The sequence below is a fragment of the Thermothielavioides terrestris genome, chromosome 3, assembly GCF_000226115.1.
Source record: "Thermothielavioides terrestris NRRL 8126 chromosome 3, complete sequence".
Taxonomy (NCBI): Eukaryota; Fungi; Ascomycota; class Sordariomycetes; order Sordariales; family Chaetomiaceae; genus Thermothielavioides; species Thermothielavioides terrestris.
In genome coordinates this window covers 2,940,173-2,966,851 of record NC_016459.1, presented here as the reverse complement: position 1 = coordinate 2,966,851, position 26,679 = coordinate 2,940,173, and the positions used below count along the sequence as shown (strand labels likewise).

Genomic DNA, 26,679 nt, shown 5'->3' with positions numbered 1-26,679 from the left:
GAGGCTGCTGTGCGAGCTCAGCAAGTTGGTAGCAGAATGGGTGCATTCATCTTTGGTCAGTTGCGTTGCGGCTCACTATCCCCCAAGTGGGCAAGTGAGGGTTAGGGTCGGTGTTTGACATTCAGCTTTAGGTGGGACAAACAGTCGAACCGCCAAGAAAGCAAGCGATCTTGTTGACAATTTGAGGAGACTCCATTCGAATCCACTGTTCGGTGACCTCAAGCCCATTGAGCGCAACGTTGATGTAGAGACCGGACTAGGATTTGAGACGCACACGGATTCATTAGATGCGCATTTTCAGCATCAAAGCGACTTTTAGTTACAGATATGTCATACGTGAGGTGCTACCAGTCATACTCCCTGCCTCCGCCTGAAAACTACAGTCTCAAACAACTCCCGTTCTTACCACCACCGCTGTTACAGTCAGAATTCTGTTAGTAATGACGTGCCGAAAGGACCTTCCTGCAAACTTGTCCAACAGGGAGCTAGGTCATGACTCGTTACTGACGAAAGGAAAAGGCGGAAGGGCAAGGATTTTGATTTTCTTTTATTTTTTCTTTTTTCATCAAAAAGGGAGAGAACGAGAGAAGGAAGGGATGGCCACCGTCCACACCCTGTCGAGCCGGGATGTCCAGAAACCTGCTCGAAATGAGAATCACAATCTACGGAGTCATGTGCTGTTGCCAAAAGGTAAAAGGGAACGGCACTTACACGTCTCTACGAGCATGCTTCTTTCGCCATACCTTGGGTCGTCGAGCACCTTTCCTACCTCCCCGTTTCCGTACCTTCAGCGGTCTGTCGTGTGACGCGCCTGAGTGCAGTGTGGTTCCCTGAGACGCAAAGGGATCGCTTGGGCTGGCCACCGTGCTGATGCTGGGGCCATCGCTGGAGGGGGGAGTCGGCGGCAGGCTGCTGCTGTTCTCGTGTTCGGCTCGATCCAAGACCGAGAGGAAGAGGGCATCGAGATCGTGATACCTTCCCCGGGCCTCCTGAAGCTGCCATGCAAGGATGTTCCTCGCTCCCCGCGCGTCGGCGCGTTGCTCAAGCAGCTCGATGACCTCGACGGCGGCTTGGTCTCTCTCCTGCCGGCGCTGCTCCATCTGGCGGGTGCGCTGAGCCAGCGCCGCGCGGAGTGCGTGAACCTGGGGGTTGGCGCTGGCGCAAACCAACCGGGCTACCTCGGCGATGAACCAGAGCACGGCACGAAGATGAAGGACAATGGACAAGAAGATGGCTGCCAGTTGTTCTGCCTCGCGGAGGGCCTGCCTCGCGAGGCGGAGCTCAGCAGAAAGCGTTGCAGCATGTCCCTCGAGGTCCAAATTCTCCTACTCAAGTACCTAGTTGCTGAGCTTGTCGAAGATCAGCGATCTCCGCAGCCTGGTCCGTGACTTGCTGCTGAGGATCATGGAGCTGCTTTTCCAGAGCGAGGGTTGTGGTCTTTGTCATGGCCAACTGATTGCCCAGATTCTTGATCTTGAGTTCGTCACTCTTATGCAGAGCTTCGGCTTCATGGAAAACGCGATCGACCTCTTCAACCCGCCTCTGGTGGTCCTCCTTGAGCCACTGTTGGGACGCATCGAGCTGTTGTAGTTTTTCTTCGAGTAGCGACGGCCTTCCGGAGAGCGTCACGCTCCTGGATGACGGCGTTGCTTTCCTTGACGACAGCATCCCTCTGGCGGACGGCAGCAGCCATCTTGCGGACGGCAGCAGCCATCTTGCGGACGGCAGCATCCCCCCGGTGGAGGGCAGCATCCCTCTGTCGAACTAATGCTGCTACCCGGGTCGCGTTAAGAGCTCTGTCCTGGTTGTTCGCCACCTCCACCATCCTGAATAAGTTACCATGTCGCTCAACCACGAATGATGATCCGTAACCGCACCGTCAGTTGATCGTTGTGAATTACATCCAAAAAGTTCAGGTTGTCGGTGACTCAGGTCATAATGGAAGATCTTCAAAGCCTACCAGGCAGGTAGGCGCATAATTGCGCAACCGAGTTGAGGGTCGAGATGAGTATCCGTTACCTTCGCAGGCGAACTCCGGCTTGGTGGGTTGGAACCAGAACTGCACATTTCCGCAGTACCTACCGACAACTAGCTACCTTTGATAGACGAAACATTTGCGACTGAGTGCGTCAGCCGGACATAGAGTAAGCGAAGAAGGTGTGTTGCCATTTTCCGCTGGAGGTTTGAAGTAGTCATGGACCTACAGTGGGAGGTTCGGTAGTTTGGATGTGGTCCTCAAGACTGGAGTGGAGGCCTCGGAAGAGAGGCAGGTAGCCAACCCTAACCCTAACATACCAACATGATGTCACCTGGTCAACGCCAAATGCTCACTTATCGCCGACGAGCAACCGAGATCTTGTGCCAAAGTAAGGTCAAGATTGAGCCTCATCCCGCAACATCCACTTTCCACCGCCAATCAAATTTCCACTCCCAACACACACACACATACACACATACGCACCACCACCTCAACTAAACTCTCGTATCTCCCTCCCGCCTCACCAAAAAATGTTCCGTCCCTCCGCCCTCCGCGCCCTCACCCAGGCCGCCAGCAGGAGCAGCGGCAGGGCAGCGCCAGCCGGGACACCGAGCGCCCTGCTGCTTCCGCGCCCTGCTCTTTCTTTCTTCTCCCCATCCTCCTCCTCCTCCTCTTCCTCCTCCTCTTCCTGCAAATCCCGCTCCTTCCACGCCAGCCCGCGCGCCCTGATCCGGCCGGGCGACCCGCTGCCGGACACGGACGCGCTGATGGAGAACACCCCCGGCCAGCGGGTCAACCTGGCCGCGGAGGCGGCCCGGGTCAACAGGATGCTGCTGATCGGCGTGCCGGCCGCCTTCTCGCCCGCGTGCTCGGCCACCCACGTCCCCGGCTACGCGCGGCACCCGCGCACGCGCGAGTTCGACCTGGTCGGGGTGGTGTCGGTGAATGATGTCTTTGTGTGAGTTTGCCTACCTGGGTAGCTGTCTGTGTTGTTGTCTGGCTGTTTGCCTGTCTCTGGGGTTGAGTGATGGGGTTGCCTTTCTTTTCTTTTCTTTGGGTTGAGTGGAATAATGCTGACGAAGGCTGGGCGTTTAGCATGAAGGCGTGGGGTCAGACGCTCGATCCGGCTGGGACGCTGGGGGTAAGTTTTCTCCCAGCTCTTATTCCTCTTAACAACTTTGCCTCACCCAGAGAACGCCTTTTGCACATATGTCGGATGGATGGCAGTGTTTGCTTACGCCCCGGTTGCAGATCCGCTTCTTTGCCGATCCCACGGGCAAGTTCACCAAGATGCTGGACATGGCCTTCGACGGGTCGGCCATCTTTGGCGGCGACCGGTCCAAGCGCTACGCCATTGTCGTCGAGCAGGGCAAGGTCAAGTCGGTTGCGGTCGAGCCCGACAACACGGGCACGAGCGTCTCGCTGGCTGAGAGCGTGCTCGGGCCCGTGTCTTCCGCTTGAGGGGGGTCACTCCTCTGAATGTTATAAATTCATTGGGCCACGTATATTCCGTAGCATAGCAAGGTGCAAGATACTACGTTGCTTAGCCTTTGCAGACTCGGTCACATGAAGGGAAGAAAATACGAGCTCTTCTGCGAAAGGGAGGGAGTTGGCTGGAAGACTTATATAACATAATCAAACCGGCGTCGTGGTATTCGCAGCATAAACCGTTGCCCAAGATATATATCCTATGTACATTGTTTTGGAATTAACCCCAGCCATCTCCCGATGTTTCGCCCTCTGGCATCAAAAATACTTTGTAGACTTTATCAAAGCATTGGCTTCAAGTCGTCGGCGACACGGAACGGTGCCTCAGTCTTGGCCTTGATCTCCTCCACAGTCACACCGTCGGCAATCTCAATCAGCGTCAGCCCGTGGGCGAAGTCGACATCAAAGACACCCTGTTCGCCGCCTCCGTCAGTATCATCTCACAAAAGACACATAGGCAACAGAAGAAAACTCACCAGCTCAGTGATGATCCTCGACACGCACGCCTTGCCCGTCAGCGGGAAAGCGCACTGCTTGACAATCTTGGGGTTGCCCTTCTTGTCCGTGTGCTCCATGGTGACGACCACCTTGGTGGCGCTGGGGTTGCTGACCAGGTCCATGGCGCCGCCGAAGCCCTTGACCTTGCCCGGCAGCATCCAGTTGGCCAGGTCGCCGGTGGCGCTGACCTGCATGGCGCCGAGGATGGTCAGGTTGATGCGGCCGCTGCGGATCATGCCGAAGCTCTCCTCGGACCCGAACACGGACGCGCCCGGCTTGAGCGTCACCGTCTCCTTGCCCGCGTTGATCAGGTCGGCGTCCTCCTCGCCCTTGCGCGGGTACGGCCCCAGCCCGAGGATGCCGTTCTCGCTCTGCAGCATCACCTCGACGTCGTCGCCAACGAAGCCCGGCGCGAGCATGGGCATGCCGATGCCCAGGTTGGCGTACATGCCGTTCTTGAATTCCTTGGCCGCGCGCCTGACGATGCGCTCGCGCTTGGCCTTGGTGTCGCCCGTGCCGAGGGCGGCGGCCGCCTTGGGGTCCTCGGCGGCGCTCTCGCTGGGGTCCACGCTCCACGTGTACTTCTCGATGTTCTTGGGCGCGGTGCTCTGGATGACGCGCTTGACGTAGATGCCCGGCAGGTGGACCGCCTCGGGCGGGATCTCGCCCGGCTCGACGATGTGCTCGGCCTCGACGATGGTCATCTTGGCGTTGCGGCCCATCGCGCCGTTGAAGTTGTTGGCCGCCAGCCGGAACTGGCAGTTGCCCAGCCGGTCGGCCTTGTACGCCTTGACGAAGGCGTAGTCGCCCACGATCGCGTGCTCCAGCAGGTAGCTCTTGCCGTTAAACACCTTGACGTCCTTGGGGTACGAGAACTGGTCTGGCGTGCCGTCGGGCTTGTTCCGCAGCGGCAGCTCGCCGGTCTGGACGACCGTGCCGAAGGCAGCGGGTGTGTAGAAGGCCGGAATGCCCTTGCCGCCGGCGGCGCAGCGCTCGGCCAGCGTCCCCTGGGGCGTCAGCTCCAGCTCGACCTGGCCGGTTAGGTACATGGTCTCGAAGGTCTTATTCTCGCCAATGTACGAGGCGATCATCTTCTTGATCTGCTTGGTGCGCAGCAGCTTGCCGAGGCCGCTGTTGTCGGTGCCGGCATTGTTGGACACGGCCGTCAGCCCCGTGATCTCGGGCTTTTTGAGGACCTCGTCAATCAGCGTGTCCGGCACGCCGCAGAGCCCGAAGCCGCCGCAGAGGAGCGTCGTGTTCGGCTTCATATCCTTCAGTGCTTCGGCGGCGGAGGGGTACACCTTGTTGATCTCGCGGCGGCGCGCCGTCGCCGAGAAGGAGCGCGCAAGCAGGGCCGCATGCTGTATGGGCTCGCTGTCAGCAGCTCACATACATCCGGGTCTCTAAGATCACCGACATTCTGGCCATACTTGGCGTATGCCCGCAGCGTCCTTATGCACAACGCTGTCGACGGCATCTTGAATTGTGAAGCTACAGCGGGGGGGCTCGGTTAAACAAGGCCGAAGCTCTGCGAATAGAAAGAGCAGGATCCGGGGATCCGGCAGTTGATAGCAGGCGCAGAGAGAGCCACGAAAGCAAGGAGAGGGTATCGCTCAATACCTCAATGCACGAAAAAGCAAAAGATCAAGAAGGGAAAGAAGAGTAAACAGAAATAAGCTTGAGCTCAAAAGAAGTCATCGTGGGTGCTAAATGCAGGGCCATGGCGCTTTCCCTCCTGCTTGCAGCGAAGCCGGGGACGGGGTGCAGCTATCCCGTTAATGGCCGACGGCAGTGCCGTGGGTCCTGCGCCCCCGGCATGTGTCTCCGCCCTCGGAAAAGCTGCTCGGCAGCGGGTGAGAATTGACCCATCCTGCCTGCTGCCGAGAGCCGCCCTTCGGAAATCAGCGGGCAAGCGCCGCGGGGTAAAGCCGTGGCGTCTCAGCGGGCTGCAAGTAGGAGGCAGGTATACATATTAATTGGAGGACTCTGACGCTCTCAGTTGCGAGCTTTCAAGTTTTTGGTTCAGGTCTTTAGTGTATAGGGAAGCTTCTCCCGATTACTTCTTCGCGTAAGCATTCTTCCGTGAGTGAATGCTAAAGAAGATCCGTTCGGAGAGGCAGCATGCCAAGCAGGAACTCGACAGGCGAAGTGAGTGGAGCCGAGCAGGACCCCAAACCCCGGATAAGAGTCGTATAGAGTCCGGGGCGCTCCACGTGGGGCCGATGCGCCTTGGTGTCGAACCAACGCAACTTCCTGGCAAGTGCATCACGGCCGTCACCGGAGCTCCTCGTCAGATGATCAATTTGAGAAGGGATGCAGCCCGCCTGCGTTGCAACAGACGAGAGTCACCGTTATCCCGTTAACTACCTTGAAACATGTGTCCGGAAGTCCAGCTCCTGCCTCACGCCGCACTGCTCATGTCGCGCTTCGAAACCAGCCGGTATATATACATGCACCATGCGCCCAATCTACCGTGATTGATGCCCGGACACCCGCGTGTCTGCTTGGTCGTCATCGCTGTGTAGTGGGCTCTAGCGAACCCCGAATGCACCGCACCACCCCAGGCCAAAAGGTCAATCAAATCTGTATTTGTCGCGGGTAACAGCCTCAATCGTTGCTCGACCGTAAACAGCTCGCGGCTGCGTGCTTACAGCTGGAACCGCGCAAGAGCGAGCAACCTCTCCTAGCGCCGAGAGCTGGGTCCGCCGTTAGCCCCCGAGCCGGTCATCTCGACGTTGAAGGTCCAGCGTCCTGATACGCGTCAGCAATATGTTCACGCGAAAAGGGTTTTTCAGGCTGTCAACAGCTCCCTACCTTCAGCGAGGTTTTGGGCAGTATCCTCCAGGAGGATCACCCGTCGCTTATTGCAGTACGACGTCTTGTCCATGATCTCCACCTTGAGCTTAGAGTCGGCGAGCTCCGTTATAGGTCGCTCGAACATCTCAGACAAGGCCTCGACCGCCATCTCCAGGTCCTTTTGGTTGTCCTCGAAGATCTCGGTCAGATTGTTGCGGGCGAGGTAGAAGGCAAACGCGTATGTCCACATCAAGGTCTGCCGGCACGTCTGGAGCGCCTGGGAGGCCGAATTGAGGTACTGCACCTCGATCCACGACATGCCGGACTCCTTTTGCAGCTGCACCATCTTCCTCTCCGTCTTGGTGTAGATGTCCTTGTCCAGGCGGGCCGACTGCTCGTGGTTGGCATAGCGGTTGTAGTAGTGCAGGTATCGCTCCAACGACACGCGCGAGCGAGCCTGGGCATCTCGAGCCTCGACGCCGCTCTTCTCTTCGTATCGGTTGCAGTTGTACCAGCTCGTGCCGTGCTCGGACCAGAGGCCCATGCACATCCAGCAGAACTCGTGCTTGCACTTGCGGCAAGTCATGTGGTTGCAACCGCCGTTCTTCTCGATCGTGCTGTTGCACTTCGGGCATTCCTTCGTGTTCGCGGAGATCCAGTTAGCAGTCTCGGAGTCGTCAGCACACTTCTTGAGCCACTTCTTCACCAGCTCACACGGTGCCGGCTGGTGGTCGTTCAAGGCGCAACCGAAGCAAAACCGATGACCGCAGAGGCAGGAAACCGTGGGAACCACCCTGTCAAGGTCCTTTTTCTTGACCGCGCACTCGATCGCGTTTTCGCAATCCGGGGCCGGGCACCACTTCAGCGTCTCTTTATCTTCCACATATGTCCTGTGGAGCAGCTCGTGATAGCGTTCGGTGAGGTCCTGCGTGACGAGGAGATCCAGCGACCGGGCGTCAATGATGAGGTTGCAACCCTCGGCGGGGCATTGGATACGTGCTGCCTCCCCCTCTCCGAGAATCTTCTGCGAGAGATAGTGACGGTAGCAGTCGACGCAATACCTGTGGCCGCACTTGAGAGCGAACGTCTGCAGCCCGGGCTCATCCTCGCAGCAGATGTCACACACGAAGCCGGGGACAACTTGCATCCTGGGGGGGCCAGCCGCTGTCTGGGCAAGGCCGGCGGCATCAAGAACCTGGACCGGCCGATCCATGTAGTCCTCGATCAGCCTCTCCTTATTCCACCTGAAGTGCCGCAGAAGGATGGCTGCTTCTTCTTTCGAGATGTCCAGGATCATGTTGACCTCGTTTATCAGGTCATCTTGTTGCTTCGTTATGTCACCTGGCTCATAGACTTTGAAGCTAATGTCGTATGCGGCCTTCTTCTTGTGCCCCGTCTCCTTTTGCGAGTCAATGTACACGTCTGGTTCGTCGTCGAAGGCGAAGTCTAGGGGCCAGGCCGTTAGCAGATGGCCGAAACGGAGCCGACAGGGGCAACGACGGCGCAATTCGGGTCCTCTCGGACACAAATAAACCAACGCGATCTAGTTAGAGAGTTGACAGCAGAAAAACACTGACCATCATCGCCAGACATGTCGTTGTCGCTGTCATCGGGCAGCATGTCGTCCTCGCTGGAGACAGTCGACATGAAGTCGTCGTCCGAATCCATGGCGCCGTTGGAAGCCGTCGTCAGAGGGGTGGGAGGCGCTGTGGCAGGGCCAGCTGAGGCGAGGATCCTCTTGTTCGGGGCGGTGGCAGCAGAGGATATCGTCGCCTCAGCGGCTTTCCGCTTGCGAGTTGTTGGGGGAATGGTGCCGGCTTATCTGTATCGGCTGGAGCTGGGTCCCAGCGCCACCTGACCAGGTGGTGAGGGGATGCAACGCACCCGAAGGAAGAGACAAAAGCAGGGGATGAATCGACGGCGAATGCAGCGCCCAGAAGCCGAAAGGCAGGGCGTGGCTTAATTCGTCTAGTCCAAACCGAGGAATGCTCAGGCAGCGACGTGAGCGTTGGCTTGGGCGAAGAGCAGTCGGTTTGACAGGTCCTCGATCCGTAAAGGTGTTAAGGGCCAGGTGGTGCAGATGGTAGAGACTCGTTCCAAGTGCCGGTAAAGTCAGGTAGGACTGATCAGACACAGAAGACGAGCTCGAAGGGTTGACCTGAGGTGATGAAGAATGCGAGGGGCGGTTGGATGACGGGAAACGGGAAACCGGGCCCCAAGTTGGAAACGCAGGGTTGCAGGCGGCCACCAACCATGAGTGGGCGCAGCGGAGTCAATCACTCATTCAGCGAAGCGCCTCAACCAAGCCTGGCCGCACGGTCGGTGTCGCAGGCAGACGTTCGGCTCGCCCCACAGGGCCACAAGGGCCGCTTGCCAAGCTCCAACGAAGAATTGAGCAAGAGCGGCCTGAACAAATTGCCGACCCCCGATAACGAGGCTCAATCCCGCGCATCGCCATCGCAAATCGCGCCACGGTCACGCGCTGTCGCAACAATTGAGAGTATCCGTACACCGGAAGAGACGGAAACCGAGCACCGGCCGCCTCGCTGAGCATTCATTCCCACGGACTTAGTTGACTGAAAGAAGGCACGCTGGGGAGAAAGAACCGGAGTTGCGAGCTCCGCCGCCAGCCATGAACGGTCACAGTTTAGAGAGCGGCGATGACCGGCGGAGTCGCAGGAAATATGCAAACGGGTCCGAGGACGACCGGGCCGAGCGGGATGGCGGATCATGGGATAAGGAAGCTGACAGACGCAGCCGCCGTCGAGCTCGATCCCGGGAAATGGAATACCGACGGCGTTCAAGAACCCCTGGCTCGGCAGATCGGCGGTCGCGATCGAGGGACAGGGAGAGGAGAAGAGAGAGGGACGGCGAGCGGGATCGTGATAGCCGCAGGCACAGAAGCGAGGAGAGAGATGAAGGGAGGCAACGGCGAGACTACGACGCCGATAGCAGACATCGACGGAGCCGACGAAGCCCCGACCGCAGATCCTCGCGTGCGACGCCGCGTCATGGGGAGAACGAGGTTGTCAAGGCCGACAACGGGCGAAGTCTCATTAAACGATCCGGCCCGTTGCCGTCCCAGAGTGATTCATTCGCTCTCAGCAAGGGCGAGGAGCTCGAGAAGCCCAAAGAGAAGCCAAACTTTGGGAACACTGGATTGTTGGCCGCAGCATCCAACTCAATTACGCAGGCCGACGGCACCACTATTACGCTGAAATACCATGAACCGCCGGAAGCCCGGAAACCGCCCCCGCGCGATGTCTGGAAGCTCTTTGTCTTCAAGGGCCCAGACATCATCGACACAATCGAGCTCGGCACACGCAGTTGCTGGCTGATTGGGAGGGAATTGGCCGTTGTCGATCTCCCCGCCGAGCATCCCAGTATCAGCAAGCAACACGCCGTGATACAGTTCCGGTACACGGAGAAGCGCAACGAATTTGGCGACAAGATCGGCCGCGTCAAACCGTACCTTATCGATCTGGAGAGCGCAAACGGCACGATGCTGAACGGCGAAAGGGTGCCGGAAAGCCGATATCTGGAACTGCGAAACAAGGACTTGATTCAGTTCGGCTCCAGCACGAGAGAATACGTGATCATGCTGGCACCTAAGGAGTGAGAGCAGCCAAGCGCGCCAAAGACATGCTGGGCCGGTCGTCCTCCGCGCGAAAAGCTCGCGTAGGGGGGGATCCTTGCTGTCGTCGACAACGGCAACCTGCATCCGGTTTCCGCGCACACTGCCTCCATCTCCATATCCGGAGTGTATGTTGGCAGAGCGTTATGCCGAAGCAGGCCGCGGCATTGGTGTGGTCTCACACACCGCGTATTTCCCTTGGTCGTGGTTGCACCGTCACCCAGATTCGCCCTGCACCACGGTCCCAGCCTTGGCTGGCCACAACGTCGGACGCTGGGACGCTGGTACTGCCTCACACGACCCCCTGAATCAGAGTTGAACACGACCTGTGCGGCTTGTCACAACACGCCGGCGCTGCCGTCTTTTGAGACTTGCGGCTCGAGTTCACGGTACCTATTCCGTCCTTAGGCCACGGACTACGCGGCGCAGATGAGCTTCCGATCTGTGCATGGTCAAGAGGACGACCAGAAAGGCCAGCCAGATCGATCATACGGCCGCGCTTCGCCCCTGCGCCTTGAACGACATAGCGCTGCCTAGGCGCATCCATGATGGCCGGCCGAAACAGTTGGGAATTTCGGTCGAGATGTGTTGCGCATGCCACCTTCGCGGCGGCCAAGGAAGGATCAACAAACAATATTGAGAAGCATTGAGTCATCGCCGTCGGGCCTGGAGGCGGTAATGGTGTGAGTTGAATTGGTGATTCGTGGCTTATTTTTCGGTCGGCAACGGGCTCCCAAAATTGCACTTCGCAGGCTCGGGGTTCCCTACTCAGGTGGAAAGTATCCCGTACTGTGGTCTTCAACAGTTGATGCCGTTTTCTATCAACCTTCGACCGAGAGACCTGTCGTCACATGCGGTCTACCTCGTAACGCGGCACGGTACCACAGCAGATTCCCGCATTCCGCTATCCCGTCCCCCGTCGGTTGCTTGAAGGCGTTAGCGGCGGCACTTGCTGGGCACCCCTGCCAGGCCCATTCATCGGGCCGGAACAAACCCGGGACAGCCGCTGAGTGGCTGATCAGGAGGCGCGGACAGCTTGACACACACCGAACCTGTTATGGAATCCTGGGTGTTCAAGCCACATGCCACCCTCCTATTCGTACGAAGCGAAGACGCAGCGCGTCCTCGCCTTGCAGCTGCGTCCCGCCCCGTCTACGCGCTGCGGCAGCCCAAACGACGGAGGGCGGGGGGGAGGATTGCAGGAGGCGCATTCCAAGTGCTTGAGAGGAGGGCCTCCGCAGTGCGCAGTGTGCCAGCCTGTTTCACGGTGCCTACTTGGTAGGTAACTAGCATTCATTTGCTGCTTTACTGGACAGCCTGCCTGTGCCCGGTCCGGGCTGAGACATGCTACCCCAACTCGCTTCCAACCTGCTGATGGAGGGCTGCCGTCGAGCAGCTGCCACGGTTGGTCACTCTCCCAGCCCGGCCGCGTGACAAGGAACTTCCCCACGTTTTTCCTCATTTCCTCGTCTGCAGCCGGGTTTGCCGCCCAGGAGGCGATTACGGGTGCGGCTGCTTGTCAAGGTCCGATGATGGAAAATCAGCGGGCACTGTCTCTCACGCCAACGCCGATGAGATGGGCGGCTAGAGAATAAACCTCTCATGTCGCACGCTCTGCTGTGTGCTAGCTTCAGAACAGATATTCCTGTGCCTGCAGCCTTGTTGATCGGCCCGGTGGCGAAGCACTCAGGCAACCTCTCCAAGTCTGTGCCCGGTATAAGAGAACGATCACACGCATCGTTCTGGCCTCTACTCCCCAGCTGTCCCACGGCGCATCGGGTGCAAACACGCCATGGATGGTTTAGTGGAGCGTCTCATCTAATCTCCTGGGCCATCAGCGCGTAGTAAAGCATGGTACGTTCCATATCGTCTCACCGAGATTCATGATGGTATCCCGCTTTCCGCTTGCAGGACGGGAGAACTAGCTTTCAGTCTCTCTCCCTCTTTTTCTCTGTTGGCCTGGCGGGTGCAAGTGCGGCCCGTACCGTCTCTATTTCGGGACTCTCGCGGACGGCTCCCGGGAAGCTCTGCCGGCCGGGACGTGCGGTGGACTAACACACGGCCAGGCCACCATCAACAAGCACCCTGTCCGGTTCGAGCTTACGGCGGTCTACCGCCACCCCGAAGCCAAGGCCGACATCGTCCTCGTCCACGGCCTCAACGGCGCCCCCGACAAGACATGGACAGCGTCAAACGGGGTGTACTGGCCGACCGATCTCCTGCCCGCTTCACTCAAGGACCAGCATGCCGACGTGCTGGTGTACGGGTACAACGCCGACGTGTATGGGGCCTTCTGGGAGCGACCGGCAAAGCATCCAAGCGACAACTTCATTCATCATCATGCCCAGACTCTCGTTACCACGCTCACACACTACCGCAAGAGCGAGGGCACTGAGCGCCGCCCCATCATCTGGGTTGCGCACAGTCTCGGCGGCATCGTGACCAAGCGAGCGCTGCTGTACTCGGACGACGTCCGGGACCCGCGCCAAGAAGACCTCCGCTCCATCGTCGTGTCGACGTACGGCATCATCTTCCTGGGCACGCCGCACGGTGGCGCGAACGCGGCCGCGTGGAGCGGCATGATCCAGCGGATGGCGGATGTGGTCGTGCCGAGGAAGATCTTCGAGTCCGAGTCGGTGCTGCTCAAGTCGCTCAGGAAGGACAGCGAGACGCTGGAGCAGATCAACAGCCACTTCCTGGATATCTACCAGAAATTCAGGATCCACATGGCGCACGAGAACCACAAGACGGATGTCAAGGGAACCAAGTAAGCGCCCGCCCTCAAATAGGACATTTTTATTATCCCCGTATGACGAGGTCCGACGTGGCACCGGAGCAACGAGTGACGAGGGGTCAGGCAACGGCGGCACAAGTGCTAACCTTTCCCAGGATCCTGGTCGTGGACGCGGCGTCGGCAAGCCCTCAACTGCCCGGTGTCACGTACTACGGCATCGAGGCCACGCACTCCGATATGTGCAAGTTCGACAGCGACCAGGCGCCGGGCTACCGGACCGTCTCGACAGCGATCCGCGAATGGATCGCCGATGCGCCGAACGTCATCCCGGTCCGCTGGCAGGTGGAGGATGCTCAAAGACGGGTGCGGGCGAACCTGGAAAACTTCGAGCGCGCCCGGCTCTACGTAAGTGTCTTTGTCGGAGCAAACCTGGAACGGTTGGAGGAGTGGTATTGACGTCCTTGCAGCAGGGCTCGGCGCCTTCTTCCGCCGCGCCTCAGCAAACGATTGGTAGGTTGCTTTTGCCCGCTGAAGATGGGTGGTACCAAGCGTGGGCTGTCCAAGGGGCAGCAGCACAGCGTGTGGCAGAGGTTGAACAAGAGCCGTGTCATAACACGCCCGAGCGCAGCTCAGACCCTTTTCTCCGGGGCACTCGCTGATTTGTGTTTTTGTCTTGCTTTAGAAGTAGCTCAGAGCAGCAGTAATGGAACCGTTTTGCCTCCACCGCAACCGGCTCTCACCGAGCCCTTACGACCTGCCTCGGCTCCGCTCCTCCCCACTAACACCACCGCGCAAGCAGACTCGGCATCGACATTAACATCAACATCGACTGCGACTCCGACTCCAACACCCCAACCACCTCCCGCCCTTCCTCCACTCGAGACCACCACCACCACGCCGGGCGACACCCAACCACCACCCCCGGAGCCGCTCTTCATCCACCCGGAGACCTTCCGGCCCAACTCGTACTTCGTCGGGCGCGAGGACGAGCTGCGCGGGCTGCACGAGATGCTGATGGACCGGCGGCGGCGCGCCGACGGCACGTCGGCGGTGCTGGTGCGCTGCCTGCCGGGCGGCGGCAAGACGCACCTCGCGCGCGAGTACGTCTTCCGGCACCGCGCCGACTACCCGGGCGGCGTGTACTGGCTGCGCGCCAAGTCGCGTCCCGAGCTCGAGTACTGGTTCTGGCGCATCGCGCGGACCGAGGTGCTCTTGCGGAGCAGCGCATCCGGCGATGCGGGGGTCGTCCGGGAGGGTGGAGAGGAGGAAAAGGAGCTGAGGGATCCGAGGAAGATCGTGCACATGGTCAGGGCCTGGCTGAGTGCCCGGTCCGAGTGGCTGCTGGTGCTGGACGGCGTCCAGTTCGATATTCCCGGCCTGAGGGAGTTCATCCCGGACGCGAAGAACTCGAGCTTGATTTACACGTCGACGGAGAGGGCCGTCACGGGCGATCCGCGGTTTGACAACCCGCAGGTGATGGAGCTCGGCCTGCTGACGGCGCAGCAGGCGCAGGATCTGCTGCTGCTGGAGCTGGAGAAGAAGCAGCCGTGGAGTGCTGACGACCGGGCCATGGCGGCGGAGCTTGTGCAGCTGATGGGGAGGCTGCCGTTGATGATCCACGTTGCTGCGCAGCATATGAAGGCGACGCGGGAGCCCCTGGCTCGGTACCTCAAGTCGTATCGGAGCCGGCCGAAGGCGGGTGATCTGCCGGCGTACAAGGCGGTGCGGGAGCAGCTCGCGAATAGGGGCGAGTATCCGGCGCTCAACCTGATGTCGCTGCTGGCCTTCTTTGACCAGCATCTTCCTGTCGAGATGCTCACACTTGGTTTGTCTCGCGCCTTTCCTTTCCTTCTCGAATTGTGTTGCTAACCTAGTTATGCAGGCCTCTCGGCCCTCGACAAGATCACCCCAGTCAAGACCTGCGACGCCATGCACCGAAAAGCCAGCCTCAACAACACCCTCAAAGTCCTCATCGCTTTCGCCCTGGTCGAGCGCACCGAGGGCGACGACATCTCGCCCACCAGTTCGCGCAGCTCCAAGCGCAGCTTCGACCGGCAGGTCGAGAACCTCGATCTCTTGCACGTCCACAGCGTCGTGCAGGCCTTCTTCATCGACTCTATTCACGAGGAGCATCAGATCCACTTCTGGCTGGAGAGAGCCGTTGCTGTCTGGTCTCGCTCCTACGACGAGGCAGATCGGCGCATCCAGGAGGACCCGCGGGTCGGGCTGCCGGACGACTACCGCCGATTGTGCATTCACGGCCAGAAGCTGCTGCAGAACATAAATCGGTTTGAGAAACGGTACCCGAGTCTCGCCCGGGCCAGGTCGCAGCTGGAAGAGAGGCTGGGCAAGATCCAGGGTCAGATTGACGACCTATCGCATACGATCCAGAAGAACATCGTGGATCGTAGCGTGGAGGAGCATCCGGCCTCGGTGTTTGACCGGGTCAGCGCCTCCTCGCAGTCCGATGCGCCAACTCTTGAGTCCCACAGCAGCCAACTGAGCGGGATGGGGCCATTCGAAGGGGAGGATAGCAGCGAATTAGTTCAGTCCCCGGTCGCCGTGGCCGAGTTGCTACAGCAGGAGGGTCAGGCGGAACTTCCGTACCCCAGCACCACTGTGATGCCGACGGGGCCAGAGACCAGCGAGAACGATGATCAGGAAACGGTAGTCCCGTCCATTCTCGGGACCCAGATTCACACGCGCGCAACAGAGTTCGCCGATGCCGTCCGGCTGCCATCAGATCTCCCAGGCAACGACCGCGTCCAGGCAACCCCTTACAATGACTGGCAAGAAGCCATCCCTCACCACAGGGTTATCGCGCGGCAGGAGTCACGGCGGTATCACCACCGCGTGGGGTCGTGGAGAGACAAGACTATCAGCGATCCGCAGGTCGGACTCAACGACGAGGCCGTGATGGGCTTTATCTCGACCAGGAGGGACTCTTCCAGATCGCCTCTAAGAGCTCGCCTGACTGCGCAGAGCGAGGCTGCGATGGAGCGGAACAAGATTAAGCTCGCCACGCCGCCGTCTCGCCACTCGAGGGGCAGCTCTGGCTCGCAGACATCGAGCCGGCCCAAGATGCCGCTGGGGAAGAACAGCTGGGCGCTTCCGCAGACGCAAAAAGCACCCGACACCGAGGTGGCCGAGGTCCCGCCCGAAGCATTCTCCAGCGGCCTCGCGCAGATCTGGTCATCGCCCAAGAGCTGGACAGAGGCAATTATCAAGAAGCTGAGGAAGACGGTGCTGCCTCCCGGCAAACCGACCGCGTCGCCGACACTTCAACCGCAGCTGCCTCCCGACGGGGAGCTCGTCGTTCCTCCCGCGCCAATCTTCCGCGGCACCCGCTCTGCCAACTCCAGCCCGGCCAACAACACCTCCCCATTCCCGCCGCCGTCCTTCTCTGCCATCCCGACCGAGGAGTTAATGCCGACGCCGGGCCTCCCCCTCGTCGTCCGGCGGTGGAACACGGTCGTCTATCGCCCCGACGGCACGCCCATCACCTCGTCGGGCGTCGAATGGGCCAGCACCCCGGACCCTCTCTCCCTCTCCTACCCAGCCCTCCCTCCAAGCAGCCACCACCACCCCCTCCCCCCGCACGCCGCCGGCGCCGCCGACATCCGCCCGGCCCCGCTCCTGCTCCACGACGGGCCCGCCGCAGACTACTCGTCCCAGCCCATGTCACGCGACGGCTCGCACCGCTCAGCACCCAGCATCAGCATCCACAGCCCGCTGGCGCCGCGCTCGCCGTCCCCCTCGCCCACCGACGACGCCACCACGGCACCGAAGCACGCGACCCTGCCCATCCCCACCCCGGCCGCCCGCCTTTATCCCGCTGGCGGCGGCAGCCCGTTCCCGCGTACGAGACCGCCGGCCTCGTACACCGAGACGGAGCCGTCCCCGCGGCTGGACCCGCCGTTCTTTGCCGATGTCGAGACCAGTTACAGTTACCGGCGGTCGGGGCAGCATCGTGACTATGATCAGCACCATGATCAGCACCACGACCATGACTATGAGCGTGAACATGGACGCGGGCAAGAGCAAGACCTCGCAGGTCTCGTCGGGGCGGGGGCGACCGCGTCGTCGTTCCCGCCCGCCGCCGGCGCGGGCGCCAGCAGCAGCGCGAGCGCCAGCAGCGGCGCCAGCCCCTTCGCCCGCTGGCGGCCGCGCAGCCGCGGGGCGCGCGTGCTCCGCGGTCTGAGCGGAGGGCGCGGGCGGCGCGCGCAGTCTGCCTCTCCCTCCGGTGGCGGCGGTGGCGGCGGCGATGGTGGTAGGGGTAATGGTTCGCCACGCTTGGGTTCCGTCTCTGCGGTGTCGGGCGGGTCAGCGTCCGGGTCCGGGCCGGGTTCGATATCTGGGGACGGGTCCGCGCCGTCGTTGCCTTCCTCGTGGGGCCGCGGGACTGCCGCTGGGGTTGGGACGGGGACGGCCACGGGGATGGGGTATAACGTGAACCAACAGTCCCAGCGCAGCCAGCAGCAACACCGCCATCACCCCTACCAGCAGCAGCAGCAGCAACATCCGCTGGCGGAGTGGACCGCCCCTCTAGGCGACGAGCGCTCTGTGCGAAGTGGTGAAGGTGTCACGGCGGCGGCGGCAGGCGGTGGAGCGGGCCATGGCGGCGGGGAGCCCATGGCGCGGTCTGCGTCCGGGGGCAGCGGACACGGCAGTGGCAGTATCGGGGGTGCAGGGATCAGGATAGGGGATGGGACGGTGGTGGAGTTCGGGTCACCCAGGTTGGGTTCCAGCGCCGGCTCGCGCAGTGGCGGCAGGTTCAGAAGCGGGAGTCTGCCTGGGATGGGTACAACTGGGCTGGGGATTTTGGAGGATTGAGATATATTCTTGTAATAACGCGAGAGTTTGTGTAAGTGTGTTCTGTTTCGTGGCGGTCAGGGTGGAGTTTGGGGCCAGGTTTCGGGGGTAACAACAAGTACTAAGTTGACATTCTGAACGGAGAGATCTGTCTCTATTTGTGTACGAGTAAATATGTGGTTATGGTGAAGTCTGCCAGAACCTTCGTAATGATGTAAGTTCCTGGCTGTTGTACATGTCTGCTACTTGCTCGCCAAGCGACCGTGTTGTTGGGCTTCGGCGAGAACTGTGTGTCCCAGCATCGTCGCCCTCCTTCAGGAGGATTTGGCTGCTACCAGCTCTTGCGAGCCCCAGATAAGCTCAGTTCCAGCAAAGAGAGCGGCGTTTCTGGTTTCTGAACTGGCGCTCTCGACAAAAGACCAGGAGAAGGGACACATCCAACGGTCTAGGTGCTGAGAAGCGCCGTACACCAGATGAAGACGGGTAACTTGGACGAGCCCCTTTCGCCCCCCAGGTAGTCAGTCAGCTGCAAAAAGACAGGCAAGTTTGGGCATTGGTAGGATAGCGATTTCCGCTGCCGCTGCGGCAATTTGCAATTTGCAACGTGGAATGTGTATGTATACCCTGGCGGAGTCAGCCGGTGCTGAGCACAACAGACCCTGCCGCCTACCGCTCAACCTCCTGTCTCATAGCGCCTGACACTGAGCGATTTTCCATTGCGATCATCTAGTCCCGTCTCAACACGCTTGAAACACGCCGGCACGGTTCCAGTTCACTATGCAACAGAAAATTCGGCAATCTCGCCCATCTCTTGCCTCAGGTCGCCGCCAACCTTGTACGAAACCTTCCACCTTAGCTTGATCGCCTCGACCTTCCGGGTCTTGTTCCCGGCGTGATATACGTTGATTGACTGCGTGACACCTCGGCTCTGCTTGGGCTCCAACGTCCTCCCCGACTGTGGCTTCAACTGTAGCTCGTAGCCCTGTTAAGAAAGTTAGCACCCATCCATAACTGAAGCTAAGCAGCGGGGTCTCAAGCCGCTTACCCTGGTTACGGCCAACTGAAAATGCAGTTCAGAAATCGGCTGAGCAGTGTTATTGGTGAACGCAAATAGCAAGCTAATCGAAGGGTCTGTGTCGACTGTGCGGTTGGCGATCATGTCGATCTTCAGGCTCGTGTTGTTGACCACGGCCTTGTGCTCCTTGGGCAACTGCGGCGTCTCGGGTGGGAGCGCAGAGGAGAAGTTCCACTCGTCGTCGTCATTGGCTGCCGCGGCGGATTGCCCAGACGTGGCTGGTTGTTGCGTAAGCGAAGACAATGCGGCGAAGGGATCCGTGGCTTGTGATTGCGACGGAGGTGAGAAGGCCGATCTTTGAGGCGGCTGCGGGGTGCCTGACTGTGAACTAGGCGCCGAAGTGAAGGACGAGAAGGGTGAGAAAGGAGCGGGCGATGGTGTAGATGTTGGTACTTGGCCCTTCGCGCTATTACTTTGGGTGACAGAGGAGAGCAAAGCCGGGCCGGGGACATCTGAAACTATCAGCGGTGGCTCGGCAAGTTGGGCTGCACACGACTCACTCGTATTGGCTCCGAACCCCAAAGCAATCCCTCCGGTCTGGCCGTGGCTGTTCGTGTCCGCTATTGAGAGGCCGAGAAGGTCGTCTTCGACTCCCGCTGCCGACGGTGCGGCCTGGCCCGCAGAAGCGCCATTCGCCTCCGAGTCGTCGAGATCGATCAGGGAAAGTTCGTTTGCCGCGCCGGTGCCCTTCGCACGGCCTGTCGCAACTGGCGCGCCCTTGGCTATTCGTTGCGCGCCCTCGATATCGCCTTTCTTGAGTAACTTGTACCGCTCCACCGTCCGGTGTATGCTGTCGTTGATCTCGAGCAGCTTCGCCACGGCCTCATGATCGTCGGATTCCTCCTCGCACATTTTCTGAATTTTTGGTTGGGCGCTCGACAGTGCAGCCGCAAGCTCCGAGAAAACGTCGCCGTCCACCATCTTGTCCCCCGGCTTGAAGGCCTCTAACCTCTCCTCGAGCAGTCTCGCCTTCTGCTGGATTTTGGCAACCTCCTCGGCGGCTTTAGCGCGGTAGTCGACCTTGGATCGGGTGTCGTAACCGGCCATAACCTTCATCAGCTGGTTCGCCTCCCGCAAGGCTTCGGGCGTGCCTCGCCGGATAAGCTCCTGCAGCTTCGCAGACTGGGCCTCGCGCTCTTCCTCCTCCATCTCCTCGGCCGATTTGAGGTTCTGCAGACGTTAATGCAATGCACGGACATGCAGACCTGGGGCGTCACATACGTCGCTCGGATTCAGCACGGCAGCATCCTCCCTCCTGACCTCGGGAAAAGTGTACCCCTTGTAACTCAGCAGGCGATGCATGTCACGGATGAAGCCCAGGTCCTCCCTGTATCGGCTCGTCTCGCAGATGGTGCCGCGCCATTCTTCTATGGCCTCGAGGATCTTGAGCTGGACGCGCGAGGGGCGGGCGGGAGGCCGCTCGGGGAAGCGGCGCACCAGCTCGTTGAGGAACTCCTTGGTGCTGATCTGCAGGTGGAAAGGATAGCCGCAGTTCTTGACGCAGATGTCGAGCAGGTTGAGGGCGAGCAGCGAGACGTTGGGGTTGCGGTGGTTGATGTAGCCGACGATGGCCATGGCGGCCTCGCGCGGGGCAGGCCCCTTCTTGGCGTTGATCAGGTCGGCGATCTCGAGGTTCAGCGCGAGGTTGGGCTCGTAGTTCTCGGGACTGCAGGCAGCCTGGATGAAGCGCAGCAGCTGCGAGGGTGCCGGGTGGCTGCCCATATCCCCCCAGCGATCTCGGGCAGCGTACCGCGCCGAAGCTGCCTCCATGGTGACAATGCGGTGCGCAGCCGCGTCCCAGTCCCGGCCAGTGTTGGGGTAGACTATGTGTCCTGTAAGCAATAACGAACCGAGTTAGTTAAACTGGATGTCCGGTTTGCGACAGGTACAGTGCCGCCCCGTCGAATGCGTATGCTCTGTGCGCAACACGCGATGAGCAACTCCAGGCTTCGGGTTACGCGCAAGTGGTTGAGCTAGGACCCCAGTGGTGGGTTCGGGTTGCGTGAGGAGGAGGAGCATGACGGAGCATGCACGGCCAAGAGAGTGAGCCAACTGCTGCACGGAGTAAGCACCCCTGTCAGCACGCAGTGGGTGTGGGTCTCGGAGACTGGAAGTGGGGGAGCGGGGCTACCTGCAAACCACCCCCCCCCCCCCCCCCACCTTTCCTGACAATCCGGACGTTCCAGAGCTGAAATTATCAAGTGTGACGTTGAGTCTCAGCAAAGACCAGTCAGTTGAAAAAAAGAATTCTACGCAGTACTACTCCGTACAGCTAGGGCCGGTTCACCCTCACATCCCTTTTCCATCCATCTCCCATACCTAAGTAGACAGCCCTGGCACCAAACATGGTCCGCCACAAAAAGGACAATTTCTCGTCCCGGGGGAAGCAATACAACCGCGGACCGCCGCGAAACCCGCGACGCCAGAACGCCGACAACCACGATGGCGACGGCAATGGCAACAATCCCGACGGCAGCGCTGCCCCATCGGCCAACGCCTCGTCGCGCTCACGTCCCGCGTTCAAGGCCGCCTGCTGGGACCTGGGCCACTGCGACCCGAAGCGGTGCTCCGGCAAGCGCCTGATGAAGCTGGGGCTGATGCGCGAGCTGCACCTGGGGCAGCGGCACTCGGGCGTCGTCATCACGCCCAACGGCAAGCAGACGCTGTCGCCCGCGGACCGGCCGCTGCTGGAGCAGTACGGCGCCGCCGTGGTCGAGTGCTCGTGGGCCCGCACCAAGGAGGTGCAGTGGGGCAAGGTGGGCGGCCGGTGCGAGCGCCTGCTGCCCTACCTGGTCGCCGCCAACACCGTCAACTACGGCAAGCCGTGGCGCCTGAACTGCGCCGAGGCGCTGGCCGCCGCCTTTGCCATCTGCGGCCACCATGACTGGGCCGTCCAGGTGCTGGCCCCGTTCTCGTACGGATCCGCGTTCCTGGAGATCAACGCGAGCCTGCTGAAGAGGTATGCGGCGTGCGAGGACGAGGCGGCGGTCAAGAGGGCGGAGCAAGAATGGATGGAGCGGCTAGACCGGGAATATGCCGAGAGCAGGGAGGAGGGGGATCCCGATGATCTGTGGGCGGGCGGAAATATGAATCGGAGGGCACCTGTGGAGTCGGACGAGGAGGAGTCGGAAGCTGACGGCAGTGACGACGACGACGGGGAGGATGATGAAAACGCCGATGGAGAGCCGGACGACGACCAAGAAAGCATAGACGGCATCTACCTCGGTAGCAAACCGCCACCAAAAGTACGAGCAGAACAGCAACAACAACAAAAACAACAACAACCAAAAGAAAAAGATCGCTACGCGCTGCCCTCTGACAGCGAAGAAGACGAAGACGACGACGCCGAGATGGAAGCGATCCGCCGCAAGATCCTCGCCTCCAAGCCCTTCTCCAACCCGCAACCGGACGAGAAAAAGCCGCTCGAGACGATCGCGCGGCCGCAGCAGCAGTTCAAGCCGGACTCGGACGCGGAGCCGGACTCGGACAACGGGTCCGACGACGCCGAGTTCGACAACATCATCAACGCCACGCCGCTGACCGACCGGATCGGGCTGGTCAGGCTGGAAAAGGAGCGGTCGCGCATCACCACGACGAGCAGGACGTTCTCGTCAGGCGGGGCGTCGGCGCCGAGGAGGTGGTGATCTCAGGATCTCAGTCACTGGGCGGTGTTGCCTCTTCCGGCCGTGCTTTGACATATAAGAGCGATCTATTATTGTACATGTACATGGGTTGATTGACATCTACACCGCGGATGCCAGCCCCAAGCCATCCGCCCCCATCTCTTTTTTTATTTAGAACAGCCCGTGACATGACCTGACCACTCTAAAATGCCCCGCCTGATCTATACACGTTACAAAACCCACATCGCCCCCTAATCTTACAACTTCCTCTTCTCAGTAAACTCTTCCAGAACCTGGATATGATCTCCGACCTGGAGCTCATCCCAGTCTGCAAACGACATGCCGCACTCGCTGCCCTTCTTCATCTCGTCCACGTCCTTCTTGACGTGCTTGAGGGTTTCAATGATGCCTAATAACAGCAACCACGTTAGTCCAAGGAACCAAAAAAAATGACAGGGTAAGCAGGTAATAATAGGTAGGACTCACCCTCAAAGATATTCTCGCCGCCTCTAATCACGCGGGCCTTGCTGCCCTTCTTGACGGTACCGTTCCCCACGCGGCAGCCGGCGATGTTCTTGTACTTGCGGCCCTTGATGTTGATGGGGAAGATCTGCAGGACGTCGGCCTCGCCGACGACCTTCTTGACGACGACGGGCGGCAGGGCGTCCTCGAGGCGGGCGCGCACGTCCTCGACCAGGTGGTAGATGATGTTGTGGTCGAGGATGGGCACGCGCGCCTCGGCGGCCAGCCGCTTGATGTGGCTGGGCGTCTCGGTGTTGAAGTTGACGATGGTGCTGCCCGACACGGCCGCGCGCTCGACGTCCCACTCGGTGATCATGCCCGGCGCCGACGCGAGCACCTTGGCCCGGATCTCGTTGTTGCCCAGCTCGAGCAGCGCCGCCGTCACCGCCTCGACCGACCCGTGCACGTCGCCCTTGACGATGAAGGGGACGTATTGGGTCGTGCTGGCGGGAGGAGCCTCGTCCGCGTCCGGGGGAGCGGGTTCCTCGGGGAACTCGCCTTGGTGGCGTTGGCCTCGTTTATTACGAGGATCGGCTTCCTCGGCCAGGGCCTTCTCACGCTCGCGCTCGCGCTCGCGCTCCCGACGCTCTTGCTCTTGCTGGGCCATCTGGCTGATGACCTCGCCGCGCTCTTTTAGTTCCTGCCGGTAGCGGACGGCGGCTTTGGCCCTGCTTTCGTCGGGGGCCTGCAGGACCTGGTCGCCTGCTTCCGGGGGCTCTTTCCATCCGAGGACTTCCACGGCGGTGCCCGGCGGTGCCTCGGCGATTTCTACGCCGGCCTCGTTGCGAAGCGAGCGGATCTTGGCGTGGACTCGGCCGGCCACGATGAAGTCGCCGGGCCGGAGGGTGCCGCGCTTGACCAGCACCGTGGCAACGCGCCCGATCGGCTTGATGGTCGATTCCAGCACCCAGCCCTCGGCCATGCCGTCCGTCTCGGCGCGGATGTCGAGCAGTTCTGCCAGCAGCAGGATGTTCTCCTCGAGGTCGGCCATGCCCTGGCCCGTCCTGCCGCTGACGCAGACGACCTGCACGTCGCCACCGTAGTCCTCGATCTCGACACCGTTCGCGGCGAGGTCGGCCTTGACGCGTTCGATGTTGGCCTCGGGCTTGTCGATCTTGTTGATGGCCACGATAATCGGGACCTTGGCGTTCTGGGCGTGCTTCAAGGCCTCGAGGGTCTGCGGCATCACGCCGTCGTCGGCGGCCACCACGAGGACGATGATGTCGGTCACGTTGGCGCCGCGCTGACGCATCGACAGGAAGGCGGCGTGGCCGGGCGTGTCTAGGAAGGTGATCTGCTTGCCCGACGACAGACTGACCGAGAAGGCGCCGATGTGCTGGGTGATGCCGCCGTGCTCCTGGGAGACGATGGACGACTTCCGCAGGTAATCCAGTAGCGTGGTCTTGCCGTGATCGACGTGGCCCATGATGGTGACAACGGGCGGCCGAAGTGGCAACGAGGAGGGGTCCGCAGGGGGGGGCGCCGGCTTGAGGTCCTCGCCCTCGCCGGTGTCGACCGTCGGCTCGAAGCCGTACTCCTGGGCCACCAGCGCTGCTGTCTCGCCCGTGAGGATGTTGTCCTTGCTGACGTCCTCAAAGCCGAGTTCCTCCAGCTGCGAAACGAAGACGTCAACCTTCACGCCCAAGGCCAGAGCCAGATTCGACACGCTAATATATTCGGGTAGGAAGATGGGCGTTGGGCCTGCCTCGGCCTCGGCCTCGGCCAATTTCCGCCTCTCCCTCTCGGCCCTCCGCTGCCGCCGTTCCTCGTAGTCTTCATCCCAGTCGTCGTCATCCTCATCCAATTCCCTCTGTCGACGCTTGGACTTCTTGGGCTTTTCCCGCCGCTCCACACGCTCTTCGCGGCCGTACCGATCGCCGCGGCCGTAGCGCTCGCTCCTCTCTTCGCCGCGGCCGTACCGTTCACGCCTCTCCTCGTCCTCACGATCATATTCAATAGCACCGGGAGCACGCGCTGGCTTGATTGGCTCGAACGGTAGCGGCGTATCCCTCGCCCCTCTCGGTGTTCTGGGCTGTCTGACCTCTTGTTCGTACTTGTCTGCCCAGTCCCAATTGCTCTTAAAGGTATCTTTGGCCGCCTTCTCTGCGAGCATTTCCTGTCTCGCAACACTCTTTTCCACGAGCTTCCATGGGTCTGCGTCGGTGTTGGAACCCGCCCAAGCCGCCGCCTGGCCACCAGCCGCACCTCGCTCCAAGCCCCCGAATGGGTCGGGCCGACTATTTCGGCTGCCCCGCTGCGGCCTCGACGTGGTTTGCGGGCGCGGGGAATCAGCCATTTTGAACGGCTCAAATGGCAAGGGGGCCTTCCGCTCACGCCGGGTGAGGTTCTTCCACTCGCCCTCGTCTTCCTGCTTTTGCGCAAGGGAGCCTGGCAGCCAGCGGAAACCCCCGTTCGTTTGCAAGGGCCGGGATCGGCCGCCCGGTGGGGCAGCGCGCGCCGAAGTCACGTCCTCGAAGGAAACGAGATCATCCAGCGGGCCACGGGGAGATTGTTTTTGAGGTTGAGGTTGAGGTTGAGGTTGGGGCTTCGAGCGGGCAGCGGCCCTCGCAGCGCGTTCATGCGGAAGAAGGGATGCCAGCGGGTCCGTTCGCTGCTGCTCGTTCACTGAGCCTGGATCGGCCGCAGCGGGTGGGGCGCCGCCTGTCCACGATGGGGCATTGGACCACGACGGTGCAGCGGACGCCCAAGCGGGCGCGCGGGTCTTGGGTGCTGGGGTCTTGGGTGCTGGTGCTGTCCCGGCTTGCTTGGCCGGCCGAGGAGCAGCCTCGCGACCGTTGACCCGCCCGGGCGCGGCTTGCTCGGGCGCGGCCTGCTCGGGCGCGGCCTGCTCGGGCGCGGTTTGGTCGGGCGCGGCCTGGGCTACCTTTCCAGCGGACGCGGGATGCGGCCGCGTGCTGGCCAAGGCCTTCTCCCTTGCGGCGCGCTCATGCGGGAGCAAGCCGTCACTGCTCGCAGCCGGCCGCACCGGTTGTGTAGCCCAGCTCGGTAAGTTACCGGTCGAGAACGGTCGTTGCAATGTCCTTGGCTCTGCCGACTCTGCTGAGGCCCACGCGCCGGTGGGTTTGCGCGGGCTCACGGTGCTGCGCAGTCCTCCATGCCTCGGCGCGGCTGCCGCAACGGAGTACAATCGAGTCGAACGGGCGAAAGCCGGCAAGGCCCTCCCCGGCAGCGCACCAGGTACTGTTACGTTGTCACCTGAGCTCGACGGTCGATGGAGCGGGCGGATGTAAGAACCGTAGCCACCGCCGCTGTAGCGGCAGAGCAGGCACGCAGACGGGCGCTTCTGCTTCGGGGCAGCAAGCAAGATGTTAGTCTCAAGCTATCCGGCGTAAGGTCGCACGAGTGGTCTTGCACGCACCTGCTGCCATAGTCCGCGTCGCATCATCATTGAATCGGGCGGGGCATGGCTCTCTTCAGCAGAGAGAGTCGCTCGCAGTCGGGGCGTTGCTGTAATCCGGACTGTGGGCGGAATACTTGTAGTCGGCCGTCCGCTCCAAA

The 26,679-nt window shown here is 60.9% G+C and overlaps 10 protein-coding genes across 10 annotated transcripts; 4 read left to right on the top strand and 6 right to left on the bottom strand.

The window, feature by feature from the left end:
• Positions 1-662: 662 nt before the first annotated feature.
• Positions 663-1,714, bottom strand: THITE_2129883 (uncharacterized protein; the record flags this gene model as incomplete). The annotated part of the gene is made up of 4 exons (XM_003654380.1): positions 663-677; positions 786-1,325; positions 1,390-1,563; positions 1,610-1,714. The coding sequence occupies 4 exons, from the start codon at positions 1,712-1,714 to the stop codon at positions 663-665; spliced, it is 834 nt and encodes a 277-aa protein (XP_003654428.1).
• A 604-nt stretch (positions 1,715-2,318) lies between these two features.
• On the top strand, positions 2,319-3,573 carry THITE_2117456 (uncharacterized protein). The gene is made up of 3 exons (XM_003654379.1): positions 2,319-2,936; positions 3,074-3,119; positions 3,230-3,573. The coding sequence occupies exons 1-3, from the start codon at positions 2,509-2,511 to the stop codon at positions 3,437-3,439; spliced, it is 684 nt and encodes a 227-aa protein (XP_003654427.1). The 5' UTR covers positions 2,319-2,508; the 3' UTR covers positions 3,440-3,573.
• Positions 3,574-3,647: 74 nt separating this feature from the next.
• On the bottom strand, positions 3,648-5,586 carry THITE_2117453 (uncharacterized protein). The gene is made up of 3 exons (XM_003654378.1): positions 5,382-5,586; positions 3,943-5,325; positions 3,648-3,879 (listed from the first exon to the last, which is right to left on the bottom strand). Exons 1-3 carry the CDS (start codon positions 5,439-5,441, stop codon positions 3,748-3,750), a joined length of 1,575 nt encoding a protein of 524 aa, XP_003654426.1. The 5' UTR covers positions 5,442-5,586; the 3' UTR covers positions 3,648-3,747.
• A 901-nt stretch (positions 5,587-6,487) lies between these two features.
• On the bottom strand, positions 6,488-8,650 carry THITE_2117452 (uncharacterized protein). The gene is made up of 3 exons (XM_003654377.1): positions 8,338-8,650; positions 6,779-8,206; positions 6,488-6,715 (listed from the first exon to the last, which is right to left on the bottom strand). The coding sequence occupies exons 1-3, from the start codon at positions 8,426-8,428 to the stop codon at positions 6,648-6,650; spliced, it is 1,587 nt and encodes a 528-aa protein (XP_003654425.1). The 5' UTR covers positions 8,429-8,650; the 3' UTR covers positions 6,488-6,647.
• A 528-nt stretch (positions 8,651-9,178) lies between these two features.
• On the top strand, positions 9,179-10,533 carry THITE_2117449 (uncharacterized protein). Its single transcript, XM_003654376.1, has one exon. The coding sequence runs from the start codon at positions 9,393-9,395 to the stop codon at positions 10,377-10,379; it is 987 nt and encodes a 328-aa protein (XP_003654424.1). The 5' UTR covers positions 9,179-9,392; the 3' UTR covers positions 10,380-10,533.
• On the bottom strand, positions 10,534-11,268 carry THITE_2117448 (uncharacterized protein). The gene has a single exon (XM_003654375.1). The coding sequence runs from the start codon at positions 10,939-10,941 to the stop codon at positions 10,687-10,689; it is 255 nt and encodes an 84-aa protein (XP_003654423.1). The 5' UTR covers positions 10,942-11,268; the 3' UTR covers positions 10,534-10,686.
• A 354-nt stretch (positions 11,269-11,622) lies between these two features.
• Positions 11,623-17,961, top strand: THITE_2078970 (uncharacterized protein; the record flags this gene model as incomplete). Its single annotated transcript, XM_003654374.1, has 8 exons — positions 11,623-12,248; positions 12,461-13,161; positions 13,284-13,539; positions 13,873-14,953; positions 15,011-16,877; positions 16,977-17,098; positions 17,183-17,701; positions 17,819-17,961. Exons 1-8 carry the CDS (start codon positions 12,246-12,248, stop codon positions 17,959-17,961), a joined length of 4,692 nt encoding a protein of 1,563 aa, XP_003654422.1. The 5' UTR covers positions 11,623-12,245.
• Positions 17,962-18,338: 377 nt separating this feature from the next.
• THITE_2117445 (uncharacterized protein) lies at positions 18,339-20,877 on the bottom strand. Its single transcript, XM_003654373.1, has 4 exons — positions 20,237-20,877; positions 19,516-20,185; positions 18,986-19,467; positions 18,339-18,922 (listed from the first exon to the last, which is right to left on the bottom strand). The coding sequence occupies exons 1-4, from the start codon at positions 20,783-20,785 to the stop codon at positions 18,716-18,718; spliced, it is 1,908 nt and encodes a 635-aa protein (XP_003654421.1). The 5' UTR covers positions 20,786-20,877; the 3' UTR covers positions 18,339-18,715.
• A 328-nt stretch (positions 20,878-21,205) lies between these two features.
• On the top strand, positions 21,206-22,777 carry THITE_2117442 (uncharacterized protein). Its single transcript, XM_003654372.1, has one exon. The coding sequence runs from the start codon at positions 21,361-21,363 to the stop codon at positions 22,657-22,659; it is 1,299 nt and encodes a 432-aa protein (XP_003654420.1). The 5' UTR covers positions 21,206-21,360; the 3' UTR covers positions 22,660-22,777.
• On the bottom strand, positions 22,778-26,675 carry THITE_2117441 (uncharacterized protein). The gene is made up of 3 exons (XM_003654371.1): positions 26,540-26,675; positions 23,125-26,464; positions 22,778-23,047 (listed from the first exon to the last, which is right to left on the bottom strand). The coding sequence occupies exons 1-3, from the start codon at positions 26,564-26,566 to the stop codon at positions 22,896-22,898; spliced, it is 3,519 nt and encodes a 1,172-aa protein (XP_003654419.1). The 5' UTR covers positions 26,567-26,675; the 3' UTR covers positions 22,778-22,895.
• Between the last annotated feature and the right edge of the window lie 4 nt (positions 26,676-26,679).

Excerpts from the sequence above, each read along its gene's own strand:
- THITE_2117449 (XM_003654376.1), top strand. The coding sequence starts at position 9,393 with ATGAACGGTCACAGTTTAGAGAGCGGCGATGACCGGCGGAGTCGCAGG.
- THITE_2117456 (XM_003654379.1), top strand. The coding sequence starts at position 2,509 with ATGTTCCGTCCCTCCGCCCTCCGCGCCCTCACCCAGGCCGCCAGCAGG. Across the intron at positions 2,937-3,073 it reads TCGGTGAATGATGTCTTTGT|CATGAAGGCGTGGGGTCAGA; the intron begins GTGAGTTTGCCT and ends CTGGGCGTTTAG. Across the intron at positions 3,120-3,229 it reads ATCCGGCTGGGACGCTGGGG|ATCCGCTTCTTTGCCGATCC; the intron begins GTAAGTTTTCTC and ends CCCCGGTTGCAG.
- THITE_2117441 (XM_003654371.1), bottom strand. The coding sequence starts at position 26,566 with ATGATGCGACGCGGACTATGGCAGCAG. Across the intron at positions 26,465-26,539 it reads GACGCGGACTATGGCAGCAG|AAGCGCCCGTCTGCGTGCCT; the intron begins GTGCGTGCAAGA and ends GCCCCGAAGCAG. Across the intron at positions 23,048-23,124 it reads CGGCGAGAATATCTTTGAGG|GCATCATTGAAACCCTCAAG; the intron begins GTGAGTCCTACC and ends TGCTGTTATTAG.
- THITE_2117448 (XM_003654375.1), bottom strand. The coding sequence starts at position 10,941 with ATGGATGCGCCTAGGCAGCGCTATGTCGTTCAAGGCGCAGGGGCGAAG.
- THITE_2117445 (XM_003654373.1), bottom strand. The coding sequence starts at position 20,785 with ATGGAGGCAGCTTCGGCGCGGTACGCTGCCCGAGATCGCTGGGGGGAT. Across the intron at positions 20,186-20,236 it reads CCGTGCTGAATCCGAGCGAC|AACCTCAAATCGGCCGAGGA; the intron begins GTATGTGACGCC and ends TAACGTCTGCAG. Across the intron at positions 18,923-18,985 it reads TTCAGTTGGCCGTAACCAGG|GGCTACGAGCTACAGTTGAA; the intron begins GTAAGCGGCTTG and ends CTTTCTTAACAG.
- THITE_2117452 (XM_003654377.1), bottom strand. The coding sequence starts at position 8,428 with ATGGATTCGGACGACGACTTCATGTCGACTGTCTCCAGCGAGGACGAC. Across the intron at positions 8,207-8,337 it reads CGACATGTCTGGCGATGATG|ACTTCGCCTTCGACGACGAA; the intron begins GTCAGTGTTTTT and ends CCTGGCCCCTAG. Across the intron at positions 6,716-6,778 it reads TGCCCAAAACCTCGCTGAAG|GACGCTGGACCTTCAACGTC; the intron begins GTAGGGAGCTGT and ends GACGCGTATCAG.
- THITE_2117442 (XM_003654372.1), top strand. The coding sequence starts at position 21,361 with ATGGTCCGCCACAAAAAGGACAATTTCTCGTCCCGGGGGAAGCAATAC.
- THITE_2117453 (XM_003654378.1), bottom strand. The coding sequence starts at position 5,441 with ATGCCGTCGACAGCGTTGTGCATAAGGACGCTGCGGGCATACGCCAAG. Across the intron at positions 5,326-5,381 it reads ACGCCAAGTATGGCCAGAAT|CATGCGGCCCTGCTTGCGCG; the intron begins GTCGGTGATCTT and ends GAGCCCATACAG. Across the intron at positions 3,880-3,942 it reads CGAGGATCATCACTGAGCTG|GGTGTCTTTGATGTCGACTT; the intron begins GTGAGTTTTCTT and ends GGCGGCGAACAG.